The sequence below is a fragment of the Haemorhous mexicanus genome, chromosome 22 (assembly GCF_027477595.1).
Source record: "Haemorhous mexicanus isolate bHaeMex1 chromosome 22, bHaeMex1.pri, whole genome shotgun sequence".
Lineage (NCBI taxonomy): Eukaryota > Metazoa > Chordata > Aves > Passeriformes > Fringillidae > Haemorhous > Haemorhous mexicanus.
In genome coordinates, this window is record NC_082362.1 from 3,377,520 (window position 1) to 3,394,127 (window position 16,608).

Genomic DNA, 16,608 nt, shown 5'->3' on the forward strand with positions numbered 1-16,608 from the left:
CCGCCCGCACATGCCGGTTTCCCCGGAGCGCGGCCATGGCGGGCGCGGCGCGGAGCGGGAGTAGCGCCCTGTGCCGTTCCCGGGACCCCGCCGTGTACCGCTCCCGGGATCCCGTCCGCAACCTGCGCCTGCGGTGAGCGCCTGCCCGGCCCCAGCCCGGCTCCGCCGGCCGGCACAGCCCTGACGCTCCGCTCCTTCCCCGCAGGGTCCGTATCCAGCGAGTCGCGCCGGCCGGGCCTCTCCTGCCGCGGGTGCCGCCGCTCGTGGGCCCCGAGCTCCCGGGCCGGGCCGACCGCGCCGCCGATGCGGGAGCCGTGCCGCTGCGGGTTACCGCGGCCTCTCGCACAGGCGCCCAGAGACCCGCGGAGGACGAGGAGGAGGAGGTCGAGGTGGGGTGGCAGGAGAAGCTCTTCAGCCAGGTGGGTGCACGGGGAGGGGGACGGGAGGGAGTTCGTGGAATGGGTCAGATCGGAGCGGATCACTGGGGGCATCCAGTCAGACTCCTCTGCTCAGGCAGGGACCCCAGAGCACGCTGCTCAGGTTTCTGTCCTGAGCTGTGGCTTTGAAGTACCTCCCTAGTGAGGGAGACTCCAAGCCCTCTCTGGGCAGCCTGGTCAGAGCTTGGTAACCGCACAGGGAAGAAGTTCTTCCTTGTGTTCAGGTGGAACATTCTGGGCATCAGGTCCTGCCCGTTCCCCTTATCCCATTGCTGGTCCCCAAAGAGAAGAGTCTCGTCCATGCTCTGATTCCTCCTTGCAGACACTGACAGACAGGGATTAGGTAACCGCTCAGTGTCTCTTCTCGAGGCTGAACAGCCCCAGTTCCCTCAGCTTTTCATCGGAAGAAGGGTGTTCCTTGATGAACTTTGTCACCCTCTGCTGAACCTGCTCCAGGAGCTCCATGTGTCTCCTGTCCTGTCCAGAACTGGACAGGCTTGCGGGAGCTTCCTGACACCCCCTTTTGTGCACCTCCCTGTAGGGTTCCTTGTTTCAGGGTCATCTACTGTGCCCAAGGCTTTCCAGGTGGGCATCAGTGGTGCTGCTGGCTGCCACATGCCTGAGCAGTGTTGGAGCTGCTCTGGATCTTGGTTTTTTGCTGGGATTCCCAAAAGGTCTTGTCTCTGGTGTGGCTTTGGAAAAAAGCTAAAAAATATTTGTGGCTTTGCCAAAGCTGGTGAGAGGCAGCTGTTGTGCTTTACCTGTGGTGCTGTCAGTTTGAGGTGGATCTGTACCTGAATGAATCAGCCTGCCAGACTCCCCTGGACTGGCAGTACCATGAGGAGATCCAGAAACTGGAGAAGGCTGGAGGTCGGAAGAACTGTCGCATCTTCACCTACACCGACCACGACCGATTCACCAACCTAGAGGAGGTACCAGCTCTTAGTTACTCTGTGTCTGTCAGAACTTCCAGTCCTACTGCAGAGGGAGCATTTCTTGGTTCTCAGCCGGGTAGTTACCCTGAGTGCAGAAGAGCACACTGCTGCAAAGCAGTTTCCCCATGTGCCCCAGACCTGGGGTGGGATGTCCTTGGTTCAGAGCGATGGTCAGGACAGCCACAGGGACTTGGCTCTGTAGGAGCACTGCTCTATAGGAAGCTTGCTGGGTTTTGCCACCAGAAAAGTGAAGGAATTCTGCAGTCATTTAGCAGTTTGTCCTTGCACGTGGTTGTGTGCATATCTGTTCCCTCCTCTAAGAGGAGAGCTGTGTTTGGGGAAGATGTCCAGTTAAACTAGTTCCTGTCTGTTCTTCCAGCTCTGCCAGAAGGTAACGGACTTGGATGATGAAGTGCCATCGTATCTGGTTGAGAGGATGGCCAATGTGAGGAGGAGAAGACAGGACCGTAGGCCTGTGTGAGTTCAAACTTGGGCTTGGAGCTTGTTCATGCAGGCTTTGTGGTGCTCGTGCCCCAGCTGTGGGTCAGCCTGGTCTGTGGGAGCTGGTGGCTTGGGCTGTGTCACACGTGTAATCCAGCACTGTGACTCCTCATCATGGTGGGTTTGAGGTGAGCTGTGACTGGTGCTGTTCTCTCGTTGACAGAGAAGCAAGTACTCTGAAGTCAAAAATCATCACCTGGGAACCTTCAGAAGAATTTATAAAGAACAATCATGTAATTAACACACCTGTCCAGACCATGTACATTATGGGGGACTTGGGACCTTATGGGAAGTAAGTCAAATCCTGAAATGATCATAATTTTCCAAAAGAAAATCCATCTTTCCTCCTTACTCAAAACTCCTGTTCCTTTCATTAGTTAAGGGGGGAGAATTCCAAGAGCTCAGTAATGTGGGCTGCAATTTCTTTCTGCCTCTTTCTTCAGTTGGGAGGTAGCTGTGTGTACATACAAAAGGCTTCTAAACCAATGTAGGAAAGTGTGTTTGTGTTCCCTTCTGTACCCCCAAGTTCCTTTACCAGCTCTGGTGTTCCAGAGCAAGAGAGTGTCCATGTTTTCTCTCTGTGTTCACACTGTGTTTCCTGGTGTCCTCCTTCAGGCTTGGTCAGAGGGAGTATGAAAATGTGCTTTGCACAATCAAGGTGGATGGCAATGGGGTGATCACAGTGAAGCCTGACTTCACTGGCACCAAAGGAGCCTACCGGTGAGTGGATCGGGGCTGGGATCTCTCCTGGGACTGGGGCTAGGGGCTGAAATGGCTGCTTCCTGCTCACCCTTCAGGCAGGGAATCAGCACTTAAATTGAGAAATATTTCATTTATTTCAGAGATTTCTAGGGAAATATTATTGTGTGCTTATGCTCAGTGTCACTGTGTGTGCTGTGGGAGGCTTTGGGTCAAGTCTCTGGGGATGCAGGTTATCATGGAATGGTTTGGGTTGGATGGGACCTTAAAGCCCATCTCCTTCCACCCCCTGCCATGGACAGGGACACCTTCCCCTAGCCCAGGCTGCTCCAAGCCCTGTCCAACCTGGCCTTGGGCATTTGCAGAGATGGGGCAGCCACAGCTGCTCTGGGCAACCTGTGCCAGGGCCTTACCACCCTCAGAGGGAAGAATTTCTTCCTAATATGCATCTAACCCTGCCCTCTGTCAGTTTGAAGTCATTCCCCCCTTGTTCACTACATCCCTTGTAGTATTATGTTATGCATGTGGTGGATGCAAGCAAGTCTTCCATTTTGAGGGAATGATGGTGGCAGGTACCTGGGAGTGAGGAGAGGGCTGTGAGTGCCCTTTTCTCACTGCACAGGCTGGGTAGAGGGGACACTGCTGGGTCAGGAGGGCCCCATTGATACCTGTGCCTATTCTCTGCATAATGGGGGAGTTTTTCCCCTGTGTTTTGGGGCTCTGCAGGATTGAGCTGGATGGAGAGAAGCGAGAGGTGTGGGAATACACTATTGAGAATGCATCTGCCCAGGTGCAGCCAGAGGAGGAGGAGCGTGAGCAGCGTGTGTTCAGAGAAGTAAGTACTGGCCACAGAGCATATTCACTAGTTCTGAGAAACAGAAGCAGCTCAGACCATCATGGAGGTTTAACTGCTGGTGCTCTGCACACCTGAAGGGACAAAATGTCACTGCCCTGAGTCTCATCATGCTCAGGGATCTGAGAACTACAGCAAATACTCTCTGCTTCATCCCTTAAAGAGACCTTGTCTGTAGTTGTCCTGCCTCTGGCTGCAGTGCTTTAGAGAGTGAGAACTGATGCAAGAAACCACCCATCTCCATGCCTTCCATCACCTGCCAGTGTTTTTCCTTCCCTTTTGAGCAGTGGGCAAACCCTTTCTTTAATCTTCCTCTTGCTGCCTGTATATTTATTAAGTGATGTCTTGTTACCTGTAATGTCCCAGGATATTGGGATGCCATTTCACATCTTGATTTTTCTGAATTGCCTTTTTGTCTCTTGACAGTTTATGAAAGTACTTTTTGGTTTAGATTTTTACTTGTGCATTTCCTTATTGGCTTTGTGGTCACCAAGGAAATAATGATTTCACTATGCTGATCTCTGCCTGGCCATTTCCTTGGAATAGTTTGTACCTGTGTTTTTCAGATATCATTAAAGATCTGATTCTTCAGAGCTTCTTTTCCCTTAAAACTGGCCTTGGAGAACCAAAACTGAAGTTCTGTGCAGTGTTAGCAGTTACGCATCAGTGTTCTATTAGATAATTGTATTCTCCATATTTGTTGTAACAACCCCACATATACTAAGCCTGGTAATGACTTGAGTTTAAATTATATACAGTTTAAGTTTTGCAGTACATAACAGCAGATATAATCAAAATGCCACTCTTTGTTGTTGTTGTGTGTGTTCCCAGCTGTATGGGCGGCACAGGGATTACCTCAGTGGGCTCGTGGGCTCAGACTTTGAAATGGTGAGTTCCAGGGGCACTGGCAGGGACTGGAGCTCTGTTGTCTTTGGGGTCTGGTGACCTGGCTCACACAGTTTGCACTTGCAGCACAGCCTCCAAAGACTGTTTTGCTCTGGAGGGGTGTGGGCAGCTTTTGCCTTGTGGCTTCAAGCAGAAAAATGGGTCAGAAGGGACAAGTGGCCATGGATGGTCTGCAGAGATCCATCCTGCCCATTCAGGGCCTGCTGAACACTGCAGTCTCTCTGAGGCTGTGTGCTGTGCCTCAAGGCCTGTGATTCTAGTACTTTGAGAAGGAAGGAGGGTTTGTGTCTTCAGGGACAGTGATTGCTGTAACTTCTTCAGTGTTAAACAGCTCTATGTGCCACTTTGTGCAAATAGACAGCCCCTCAGACTTGGACTCATGCAGTTCACATTCTCACTGAATTATCCAAATTGCAATCTTTTTTTTGCTCAAATACTGTTTGCCAATACAGTGAATACAAATCAGTGGAATACAATACAAAACGGTGAAAGTTGTGCTTTCCAGTACTTTCCACTGGTAGAGTGTCTCAGTGCTTCCCCCTGCTCCCTCATCTTGGTCAAATGCAGGAGCAGGACAGAAGCAGGACTGTGATTTCTGCAAGTGACTTCTCACTGTGTGTTATATTGATCTTGACATCTGTAAGAGACCTATGTACAGAGCAGTAAACTCCTGTGGGCTGGGCTTTGGGGGGTTTGGTCTCTTTAGAGCCTCTTTCCAGAGGGACTGTTCACTTCTGCAAGTGATAGGACAAATCATGCCTCCTCCCTGGCCAGAGCAGTAAATCATTCATGTCCAAAAACCTGTGAAATACCTCTGTGAGATGCTGTTGGGAAGGAATTGTTGAGGTTGCACCAGTGGTTGGTGAGCTCTAATTTTGGTGTCTGCTAATTTTTCCAGCCTCTTCCTGGTACTCTGAGACTTTTCGTGAATGGAGAAATAGGTGAGTCCTTATTCTAAATAGTAATAGGGGCCAATGTGGGTGTGGGCCGAGGGTGTGATCCGAGGATTTTTGAATCCCTAGATTCAAGAGGCCCTAGAATCCTTGACTTCCTCCTTCTCCTCCCTGTTTCCTGCAGACTAATTCCTTGGGAGGCATTTGCAGGTTGGAGGTTACAAATGCTGTAGCTGTTCTAAGAAGGCCTAGATCTCAAAAAAGGAGAGCAGATTGCTGTAATATCTATTAATTTCTCAAAGAAACCAATTAAATGTGTGAACTCCCTCATCTGGTTAGTGAAACAGAGACAGAGCTAGTCTGGAGGAGGAATCTTCTCTGTGGGTTATCTCCTGTTACTTTGAAGGCTTTTCTCAGCTTCCAGCAGTAACTGATTTTCCTTGAGGTTATTGGTGGTGGCACTCCCAAAAATCTACAGTGAATGCTGGAAGAATTTGTATGGAATCAAATAGCTGAAGTTCATTCTCTCCTCAGTTTCAGCTCAAGGCTATGAGTATGACAATCTTTATGTGCATTTCTTCCTGGAGCTGCCTGACCGTGAGTATTCACATTCCCAGCCACATCACAGCAGTAGAAGAGGTGAAACAGGCTTTGTCTGGTTCATCAGACCAGCTCTGCTGGGAGTCAGCAAAAACTAATGTTGGGGCTGGGATCTAGTCAGAGGCCTTCAGAGCTAAAATAGCAGAACTCAGCTCAGGCTGGGCCATGGAGGTGGTGGTGACCAGTTTGTCCAAAGTTCATTCATTATCTTGCAGAGAACAGCCTTCCTGTGCTCCCCACCCCAGTGACCTTGTCTGATTTCAGTGCTTGCCATCATGCTTTGTGCTGATATTAACATATTAAATTTTGATGGACAAATAAGGCTCCCAGCACTTACATGCATATCCTGCTGCATGTTTAATTCTCCTAAAGCTATGGCTCTGCCTTCCCTCTCTGGGTTTATCTGTCAAGATACCACTTCTGCTACTCAGTACATTTAGATAAGGCTCTGCTTTTCTCTTGACCTGAGTTGGTTCTTTTCATGGACAGTTCAGGGTGTTCTAAAGAGCCTGGAACAGGACAGGGAAAAGTCAGGAACACCTGAGAGAGCTGGAGGGGCTCAGCCTGGGGAAGAGGAGGCTCAGGGGGGACCTTCTCACTCTCTACAACTCCCTGACAGGAGGGTGGAGCCAGGTGGGGTCAGGCTCTGCTCCCAGACAAGTAACAGGACAAGAGGAAACAGCCTCAAGTTGCACCAGGGGAGGTTCAGGTTGGACATGAGGAAGAATTTCTCTATGGAAAGGACGGTCAGGCATTGGAAGGAGCTGTCCAGGGCAGTGGTGGAGTTCCATCCCTGGAGGTGTCCAAGGAATGACTGGATGTGGCACTCAATGCTCTGGCCTGGTGGACAAGGGGGGGATCAGCCACAGGTTGGATTTGATCGTATTGGAGGGCTTTTCCAACCTTACTGATTCTGTGATTCTGTGAATGTCAGGGTGGGTGATGTTACTTTTTACCCCAGTCATCAGGGACTGACATTCTCCTTTGAGCTGCCCTGGTTTGTGAGTTTGGCCTCACCCCAAGCCTTGATCTTCTCCTGTCTCCTGCAGAGTGGTCAAGCTCCCCGTTCCAGCAGCTCTCAGGAGTAACACAGACCTGTGCCACCAAGGCAGTGGGCTGGGTAAGGACACTTTCAGACCTGCAGAGCAATTTGAACAGGCAGTCTCTGGAGTGGAGCATGTGTAACAAACTACAGATATATTCAGCAAATGTCCTGAGTTGGGGGCTCCTTTCAAGACCAGAGCATGTTTGGGATTCTCTTTATTCTAATTATACTTGTCATTTTTTCAAGGGTCCAAATAATTTTTTTCACTGTCTCAACATAAAACTGAACCAAATAAAACTACTCCCAAGCATTTTCTGGAATCTCACTTTTTTTATTAATTCTTGCTGACTGATTGTCTTTGGAGCTTTGATTTTTATGTTCTTCAATGCTCTGAGTTAACCAAGCATTGTTCCATCTTGCCTGGGGCAGGAATGTGCAGAGACTCTACGTTGATTTTGAATTTTATCAGCTTTTTAATATATTTCATATGTTTTCATATTACAAAAATAGTTATCATACAGCATTTTAGTAATACCATTGTTTGAGGTACTGTGCTTGGCTTGGCTCCTGTAAAGTTTGAGGCTGCCCTGTAGTTATGCAATTGACTGAGTTTTCATTTGAGGTATGTCACTCCCCTTTGCCATTATTTTCAACATCCTATTCCATTGACATGGCACTAGGGAGTGTATGCAGGTCCATCCTGCAGTCACATGTTTGTTAGTGGGATGTAATTGATCTTTTTGGGCAGCATCACCTGCTTTCTATTAGTTCCTTTCTCCCAGCTCTCTGTGCCCTCTGCAATGCTGGTGATGAATTCTCCAGGAATCTGATCTCCGCCCTGTTCTTTTTCTAGGATAATGTGGCATACTTCTGCTACCCCTTCACTGTGGAGATGTTTTACACCCAAGAAGATGAAGGTGTGTTTCCTTGTTGCTCTGAAATCCTTTGGTCCCACTGTAGCTGTCATCCTGTCTGTCCTGCTGGAGATGAAAGGCCAGAGGGAAATGTTTTTGGTTCAACAAAAGTTCACCCTGTCACCACGCAGCCCCTGGACACATCCTGTGTTTGCCCAGGAATCCATTAACATTTTTATGGATTCATTGATGTTGCCCTGTTTCTAGGCTGTAGGCAGCTTTATCCAGATGGAAAACTAGTTGGATCTTGGCTTGTCTCTTTAAACCTGGAGTGTAGGGCTGTGTTGCTGTGCCTGCACAGAGCCCTGGGATGCTGCAGCTGGAGAACCAGGCAGCTTTTTTATACACAGCTAAACCTCTGTGCTGAGTCTTACATTTGTAGACGTGCTCGGTGACCTGTATAATCCCTAGATATTTTATGTCACTTTGAAACTTCAGCTCTATTTTAAGCTGAGCTTCTCTGCTGCCTGTTCCTGCTGCTTCTTCACCAATCCTATTGCTCTGTGGATACAATTGCTAGGGACAGCACTGTGGCATGCCTTGCCACTTGAATCCAATGTACACTTTGGATCTGGGTATTCAACCGACACTAATGAATTTTCAGACTAGAAGAAACAAAATGAGTTTGTTTCACTGTGGGAAAAAGAAATGCTTGGAGAGATGTAGGCGAATCCAAGTTAATATTCCCCCAAAAGCAGTGGGAAAGGTCAGAGATAAACAGGTTCTGCTGTTTGGCTTCAGATCATTCACAAAAGATTGTCTTGACTGCTCAAAGATAATTGACAGCCCAGTCTGGACTTGCTCTTAAAGAATTTTCCCTAATTTTTATCTTCAATAATTCTGTTTTCAGCCTCAAATCTGAGGGTTCAGATTTTACAGGGGAAACTAATCAACCATAAATCTTTGTTAGTCATTGTAGAAGAAATACAGAAAGGACTGTGGTGTAAGGGTGCTGGAGTGTGTTCAGAGAGGGAGCAGAACTGGTGGAAGGGTCTGGAGCACAGGCTGAGTCTGCCTCAGCTCCTCTGAGGGAGCTGGGCAGACTCAGCCTGAAGAAAAGGAGGCTCAGGGAGGACCTTCTCACTCTCTGCAATTCCCTGACAGGAGGGTAGAGCCAGCTGGGGGTTGGGATCTACTCCCAGAGAGCAAGGGGCAGAACAAGAAGAAACCTGAGGTTGCTCCAGGGGAGGTTCAGGCTGGACACTAGGAGGGATTTCTTCCCATAATGGGTGTCAGGCACTAAAAGGGGCTGCCCAGGGAGGTGATGGAGTCCCCATCTCTGGAGGTGTCCAAGGAACAACTGGAGGTGGCACTCAGTGCTCTAGTCTGAGTGACAAGGTGGGGATTGGTCACAAGTTGGGCTCAATGATCTTGGAGGTCTTTTCCAAGCTAAATGATTCTCTGATTCTTTGGCTTCCTACTGTGGAGTTGTGCATTTAGCCTTCTTTTCCTCACTGATAGTCTCCTTCCCAAAGCTGTGACCTGCTCCCCATCTTGCAGACAGTCTCCCTCAGTGGCCTGTTCTCTACTTTGAGGTCCTATCCCTGGATTTCTGGCAGAGGTATCGTGTGGAAGGATATGGGTCCTTGGTGCTGCCAACATGTCCAGGTAAAGCATCCTTGGGACATTGTGTTAATTGTCTGGGAGAATGAGTTGAGTGGTTCCTCTTGGGAAGTGATTCAGCCAGTCCCAGGGACTTGCTGTACTCAAGGGAGCAGTCAGCTGTCTGGGGTGCAGCAAAGGAGGATGTGAGGCGCATCTGGAGCTGTTGCCCTTGATGCTTTGATACTGCCATCACAACATCTGGTGTGATAAAGCTCTGGGTGGTGCTGCATCCATCTGTGCAGTAACCCTCTGTGTCCCACGTGGGATCTGGGAGTGACCCCTGTGTGTTATGGGGAGGTGCTGCTGTTGGGCAGGGGGTACTTTCAGCATTGGCTGTGTGACTAGAATGGGCTGACTCAATGGGAACATGCTTTTAGAACATTTCTGATACTGTGCAGTGTTTCCATTTCTAGACAGCTCTGGGTTGGGTCAGCAGGTATCCACCTGCCTTTGCTGTCCTCTGTGACTGAATAAATTACAAGTCACAGCTGCTAAGCTGTCCTCTTGTCCTGGGCCAGGTGTCCACATGCTCACCATCCCTACCTGGCGTCCTGTGGGTCTGGGGCCTGTTGCTGAAATGAGGAGGTTTTTCATTGGGGGATCTCCTGAGCTGGAGGACTTAACCTACATCCGGATACCATCGACCTTCAAGGTGGGCTCAGCTGCAGAGTAGCCTTTTGCAGGACGTGGTGCATTTTGTTCTTGGGTTCAAGTCTCCCATGGTCAGCCTGGACAAGATTTCAACAAGGATGAGCTGCTGGTCCTGTCTCTCTCACTAAAGAAATGTCTCCTCTGTGAGTCTTGTAATCCTGTGCAGAGGAATGAGCAAACACTGAGGCAGAGCTGTGCCTTCTGAGGGGTGAGCAGCTTAGAGAAGTAGGGGAGCATGGGCCAAAGCCTTGGCTTGCCCTGCTTATACAGTGTTTGTCAGGTCAGCATTTGGTACCAGCTGTAGACTTCTCCTTGGTTCCTGTGAGGAGTTTGGGCTGTATTATGCCTGGAACAGCTTCCTGAAGCAAGAAGCTGATGGGTGTGAGGCAGGTAGAAACTTCATGTTCTTGAGTAAGTTGCAGAGGTGGCTGCTGGTGTAATGAGCAGGGTGATGTTAGTGGCACCTTTGTGTGGGAACAAGCCCTGAAGCAGTTGTTGAAACCCTGCCCTTAGCACTGCACTGTCAGCTTGCAAGTGTTTAGGTCCTGCCCTCAACACAGCCTGGAACCATGTGCTCTTCTTTCCAGCTTTGCAGGGAGGGGAGGACTGTGCCCACAGGAGTTTGTGCTCTGGTGGAACACACTTGTTTTCACTGTGGGGTTGCTCTAACCTGTGCCATCCCTGCAGGGAAAGCGCTTGAGCCGCTTTGGTTTCCGGACAGAGACCACAGGGAGCGTCACCTTCCGGCTCTGTTGCCTGCAGCAGTCCAGGTGAGTGCAGCAAAGGGAGTGGGAGCTCCATCAGCTCCATCTCCTGTGCTGGATTTGGCAGCCCTGACCTGCTGGTGTGCTTCTGTGCAGAGCCTTTCTGGAGAACAGTGCCCTGAGACAGCGCATGCAGAGTGTACTGGACCGACTGGGAGGCTTCAGCCAGCAGAGCTCTGTCTACAGTGTTCTGGGTAGGGCCTTCAGTGTCATTCTGTCTTGGTGAGCTTTGGCAGGATATTTCAGGATATTCCATTACTGTGAGAGTGATTCCCCTCCCTGTGAGCTCTCAAAGTCCATGGCAGAGGTTAAATGTTCTGCTCTGAGCTGGAAACTTCAGGAGGCATCAGCTCCTCGCGGGCAGGAGGGATAACCACTGTGTGAGGGCACAGCCTGGACTGGGCAGAGCTGGTGGCACTAAGGCACAGGCTCTCTCTGATTCCATTGTGTACAGAAATCAGAGAGCAGCAGGTGGAGCAGCACAGGTGCTTTGGTGGTGTAACCTATTCATAGAAAGTAGGATCCTGCACCAGGAGAGATGATGTTCCCTGAAAAGACACGTCCCTCCCCTTCCCCGAGGCTGATTTATGCATTCTGGCCTGCTGTCATCTCTGTGTTGCAGAGGCTTTCCAGCGGGCACGGCGCCGGATGCAGGAAGCGCGGGAGAGCCTTCCCCAGGACCTCATCAGCACTTCTGCCTCTGCTGTGCCCCAGCCACTGGAGCCATGAGCCTCACCTCAGCTGCTGCATGGAGCACTTGGCATCCTCCCTCCAACACAAGCTCCACCCCTCAGCAGGAGTCCCAGTGCTGGTGCCTGGAAGCTTCAGAAACTCTTCCTTTGTTGCTTTCCTTGGATGGGAGAGAGAGCTTGTAACACCTGCAGACCCAGAATTTGCATTTCCATGAGTATCTGTGGAAGGAGCCCTTTTTTTCAAGGCCCTTTGCTACCAGGCTCTAACAATACAGCCAGTTTTTCACATTTCTTCTGAAATACTGGCAAGGAACCTGTGAACCCTGTAACACCTTTTCAGGGATTGAAAAGGAAATAATGAGAAAACTAAATTTACAATTTTTCTTCTTAGAGAAGAGGGTGATGTTGAAGGCTAAGGCATGGATGCTTTTTGAGATTAATGGAATGAGTAGATAACTTCTTGAGAAATGCTGATAGTTGTTGCTAGCTGTTGTGTACAGGACAATCAATAGTAAAATTAATCCATCCGCCTCTACATTAAGAATGATTCATTCCTAGAGAGAGAGCTCTCTGCCACGTGTAATACATGAAATTAAAGCAAAGGAAGACAGATGGAGAACTGGACAAAAGGATTACATTCTGCATTTTCTTGTGTGCCCATAAGGTCTGGCTCTGCAGTGGTGAGCAAAGTTTCTTTGTTCAGGAACACAATTGAAAACACACCTTTCCCTTAGTTCACCACAGAGCTTTGGGGGTTGGAAGGTTAGCAGACAGTGAGAGCTGTTGATAACATTTGCACAGCAGCTGAACTTTGAACTGTTCAAGCTGTTCATTTGAGTTTGATATTTGTTGGTGGTTCGTTGTTGCATCTCTGATTGCAGAACACTGTGGTGCTTCCTGGGAAAGCTTGTGTTTACCCACTCTTTACCAGTTTCTTCTGTTATTTTCTCTTTTTCTTTCCCCTATTTTTATTTCTGTCTCAAGTTCAGAGGAACATAGCTCCCTGCAGACTGACAGTGCTGTGCTGATTTGTGCACGAGTCACATTTCCATGTGTTTTCTGTTCCAACAAAGGATGGGAACAGAAATCTCAAGCTCAGACTATGCAGGTTTGAATCTGTCTGTGAATTTAGGATTCAGAGGCATGATATGAAATATGAATTGGCCATCCTTCTTTTGCTCTGCACGTTCCTCCTTCACAGGGAACAAGAGATTCATAGTTGCAGCCATGTGTGTGGTTATTGGAACATCCCCTTATTCCCTGGTGCTCCATTATTTTCCTCACTCCCTTCATGCCATTTTGAGGTTGTCCCAGTCTTCAATGAGAGAACAGGGAAAAGGAATCAGCAACTCTCAGTTTGTTCTTCCTTGACCTTTGCTGTAATTCCTAGACCTGTCTGGCAGCTTGAATCTGTCTGGCAATTGCAATTATAAGTGGACTTTTGTTCACCTTCCTTGCCTCTTACCCCTCATTTTGATGGAGGAGGCTACCAGGATGTGTTGGAAGTGTGGCTTTTGCAGCAGAGCAGTGTCCTTGGCCTGGAGCAGGGTGATGTGCCTGGTGCTGATGTGACTGACCACTCTGGAGGTACCACTTGTGGTGCTGGAGCAGCAGAACTGATCTCTGTGTTCTGTCATGGTCTGTGATGACTGACCCAGGAGGAAAAGCATTCGGTGAGTATGTAGCACTTGTCATCTCTTAATTTTAATCATTATTCATGTTGTGGCCTTGTGTGTTTATCACACTCTTCTGGGTGTTTTCATGGTGCTTCTCACCAACAGCTGAACTGCATTTCTCTGAAATGCTTCTCAAGATGGAGTTAAAAGGTTACGAGAATAAATTTTTTATCAATAAAGTAACAAAACACCTTTTTAATCAAGATGATGCCAATGGCAGATCCTGTTAGAGTGGAATTTTCTGATAAGGTCGGGTTCCTGACTCATTGCCCAGTTATTATGGCAGGATTTAGTGTCCTGAGTGTGAGATGCACTAAGATGTACATAATTATATTATTTTGCTCCTTAGAACTCTGGATAGAGAAACTCACGAGGAAAATTTTAAAATTCAAAATTACTAGAACCAAGCAAGCAATTCTTCCAAAATAAGAGACTGCAGTTCTTGACTGTCATGCTTGCAGCCTCCTTGGCCTGGCAGAATAAAAAGTGGTGCTGGTAAAAGCTGGTTTGAAGAGACCCCTCAGCAAATGCCCTTTGAATTTGCACTTTTATAAATTAAACTAGCAAATTTCCATACACATGTACGTATATGAAAATGTCACTGATCTTTTAGTCATCGCTGGCATTTGTGCTCTGAGCCTGCCAAGGAATCTGGCTTGGAGAGGAGGGGTGCACAGCTGGAACTGGAGATCACCAAGTTGATTAGAGTGATGGAACACCTTTCCTATGAGGAAAGGCTGGGAGAATTGGGATTGTTCAGCCTGGAAAAGAGAAGAGCCATGTTTGTTTAATTGGTGTTACCTAATTGTGGCCTTCCAGTTCCTGAGGGAGCTGACAAAAAGATGGGGAGAAACCATTTACAAGGGCCTGGAATGACAGGACAAGGGGGAATGGCTTCCCACTGACAGAGGGCAGGGTTAGGTGAGATATTAGGAAGAAATTCTTTCCTGTGAGGGTGGGGAAGCCCTGGCACAGGGTGCCCAAAGCATCTGTGGCTGCCCCATCCCTGCAAGTGTTCAAGGACAGGTTGGACAGGACTTGGAGCAACCTGGTCTAGTGGAAGGTGTCCCTGCCCATGGCAGGGGATTGGAATGAAGTGAGCTTTAGGATCTCTTCCAACCCAAAGTGTTCCATGGATCTATGATTCTGTGACTGGATTGGAATCATGCATTTACCAGGTGTGCACAGGGAGATTGGAGAGGAGATGGGCCCTGGGGACATGCAGGAGGGGAGACCAGTGTCCTCCCTGGAGCCATGAGGAGGTCACTGCTGGAAGTGTCCCTGCAGTTCTCACCAGAGGGGTGCCCATACAGGGAAACTCAACAGGAGAAGTGAGAGGAAGGACTTGTGGGTGCACAAGAGCTTGGGATGGGTGGGCACGAGTTAATGAGACAGGAGACCCCTGAATTGAAAGGGGAGGGCAGGAGGAGCCTGCAGCAGGCACAGGCCAGGAATTGCTGCAGGTTCTTGCGAGTCCCAGAGTGGGTCTAGCAGTGAGACTCGGGGGTCTGTGCATGGCTGGCAGCCCCCCAGCTCTGGCTACACCAGCTGCAGCAGCATAGCTGGTTTCTCTGGGGCTTTGTCTTCTTCCTCTGGGCAGACTGGAGCTATGATGGGTTTTTGAGAGCCAACTGAACTTCCAGCTGAATGGGCATCTGTCTGAGGCTGAATCCAGCAGCCTCACCGGTGCTTTGGGCTGCCTGGGGACAGGACTCAGCCCAAAGGCCCTCAGGGCCTTCCAGGGTCGAATTGAATGAGCTATGCAAACAAAAGGGAATGGCAGGAATGATAGCTTGGTGGAGGAAAAGGATGTGGGCAGTTGACAGAGCCTGGATGATGCAACTCAACAACCATTAGAAATTCCAGTGTAAATGTAACAGAAAAAAAAATCCTAGGGATGAGTCATATGATTGGAACAGCTTCCCACCAAAGTCAGACTGCAGGAATGGGTTTTGGTCTCAGTGGAAGAAGGTTTGGGCTGTGATAAATCCAAACTGGAGACTTGCCAGGAAATCTCAAATGGTGCATTAGGCTTGGCCCCATCCCAGGATTGGGGATGTGCACCAGGAGTTGCATCCTTCCTTTGTGAAGGGCGCTGGGATGTAGGGATGTGCACCAGGAGGGTGTTTGAGAAGGACACTGGGATATGCACAAGCAGGAATGTTGGAGAAGGCTGTTGGGATATGCACCAGGAGGGGATTGTGGGGACTTCATTGGAATGTGCACCAGGAGGGGTGCTTGGGAAGGACCCTGGGGTGTGCATCAAGAGGGATGTTTGGGAAGGATGGTGGGAATGTGCACCAGGACAGGTATTTGGGAAGGATGATAGGCTGTGCACCAACACAGGGGGTTTGGGATGTGTGGAGCTGCCAGCTCTGGGCAGGCAGAGCTGCAGCAGGACCATGTGCTACAGAGATCTGTCCTGCCCCTGGCTGGTGTGTGGGGAGGGGAGGAGTATTTTATTTGCACCACAGGGTTTAAGTGGTCGTTATTAAATCCCTACTGGAGGTTGAGTGTTGGATCAATATGTTAATTTTAGCCACGGGGTTGGAGTAGCAGAGGAAAGCTTCCAGCAGCAAAGGGAAGTTCTGGGCTGGTTTGCCTCTCACCCCCTGCTGCTGTTTTATTAATGCTCACTGTTCTCCCAAGGTGCAGCCCACATTCTCGGCAGTTAATGCCAATATTTCCATGCACGGCAGAGTAAAGCTGACCTGAGCAAAATCCCACTTCATTGGATCAGTCAAGAAATAAATGTCCATGTGCCCTGTTCCTGCACTGAAATGATTGCTTTGGTTGACTGAATATCCCTCACTGCTTTGGTTCGAGCAGATTTTTAAGTGAGCCCTAGTGCCGTGCAGGCTGGAGATGCTTCCCTTTCTCTCTCATCTGTCAAAATCATTTTATAGAGTAACACAGAATATCAGAAGGGACTGACAGAATCAGACTTCTCTATAATTTATTCACAAGTTCTTGTACTAAAAATCATCTGACTTTCACAACAGTTGGCAGGATTTCTACAATGCGCGAAAGTGAAACTTGTCTTGGAGGTGTGTGATTCCAGGTTGTTTCAAGCTTTCCAGATCTGAGAATGAGAGAATCAGCTTTTGGGAAGGTGGGGAAGGTGAGTTTCCCATGGCTTAATGTGACCTTAGAAATCCAGAAAGGTCAGGCTGACTATCAAGGTATAATGCACAAATTTCTTCAGGCAGTATAACAGATGACAGATGCTCATCTGTGAAAAACCTGAGAAATGTTTTTCAACTTGTTCCTTACATAAAGACAGAGAATACAGATCATCCCTATCACATGTTTTCTTTTTTCTGTAGGAAATTTTCCTGTGTAGGGCACTGGCAGTGGCAGCTTGCACCTGAGCATGTTGTCAGGCTGCTGCTGGAGGCACGAGGAGGTGGAGGGAGCCTGTGATTCCTTTTAGGTGG

The 16,608-nt window shown here is 48.9% G+C and overlaps 1 protein-coding gene across 1 annotated transcript; it reads left to right on the forward strand.

Annotated features, from left to right (window-relative positions):
* Positions 1 to 12,124, forward strand: MKS1 (MKS transition zone complex subunit 1). The gene is made up of 17 exons (XM_059865826.1): positions 1 to 133; positions 206 to 419; positions 1,214 to 1,369; positions 1,752 to 1,849; positions 2,037 to 2,165; positions 2,489 to 2,593; positions 3,299 to 3,407; positions 4,257 to 4,313; positions 5,230 to 5,272; positions 5,759 to 5,821; positions 6,874 to 6,944; positions 7,723 to 7,786; positions 9,284 to 9,391; positions 9,907 to 10,040; positions 10,727 to 10,809; positions 10,900 to 10,997; positions 11,426 to 12,124. The coding sequence occupies exons 1-17, from the start codon at positions 36 to 38 to the stop codon at positions 11,530 to 11,532; spliced, it is 1,737 nt and encodes a 578-aa protein (XP_059721809.1). The 5' UTR covers positions 1 to 35; the 3' UTR covers positions 11,533 to 12,124.
* Positions 12,125 to 16,608: the final 4,484 nt, after the last annotated feature.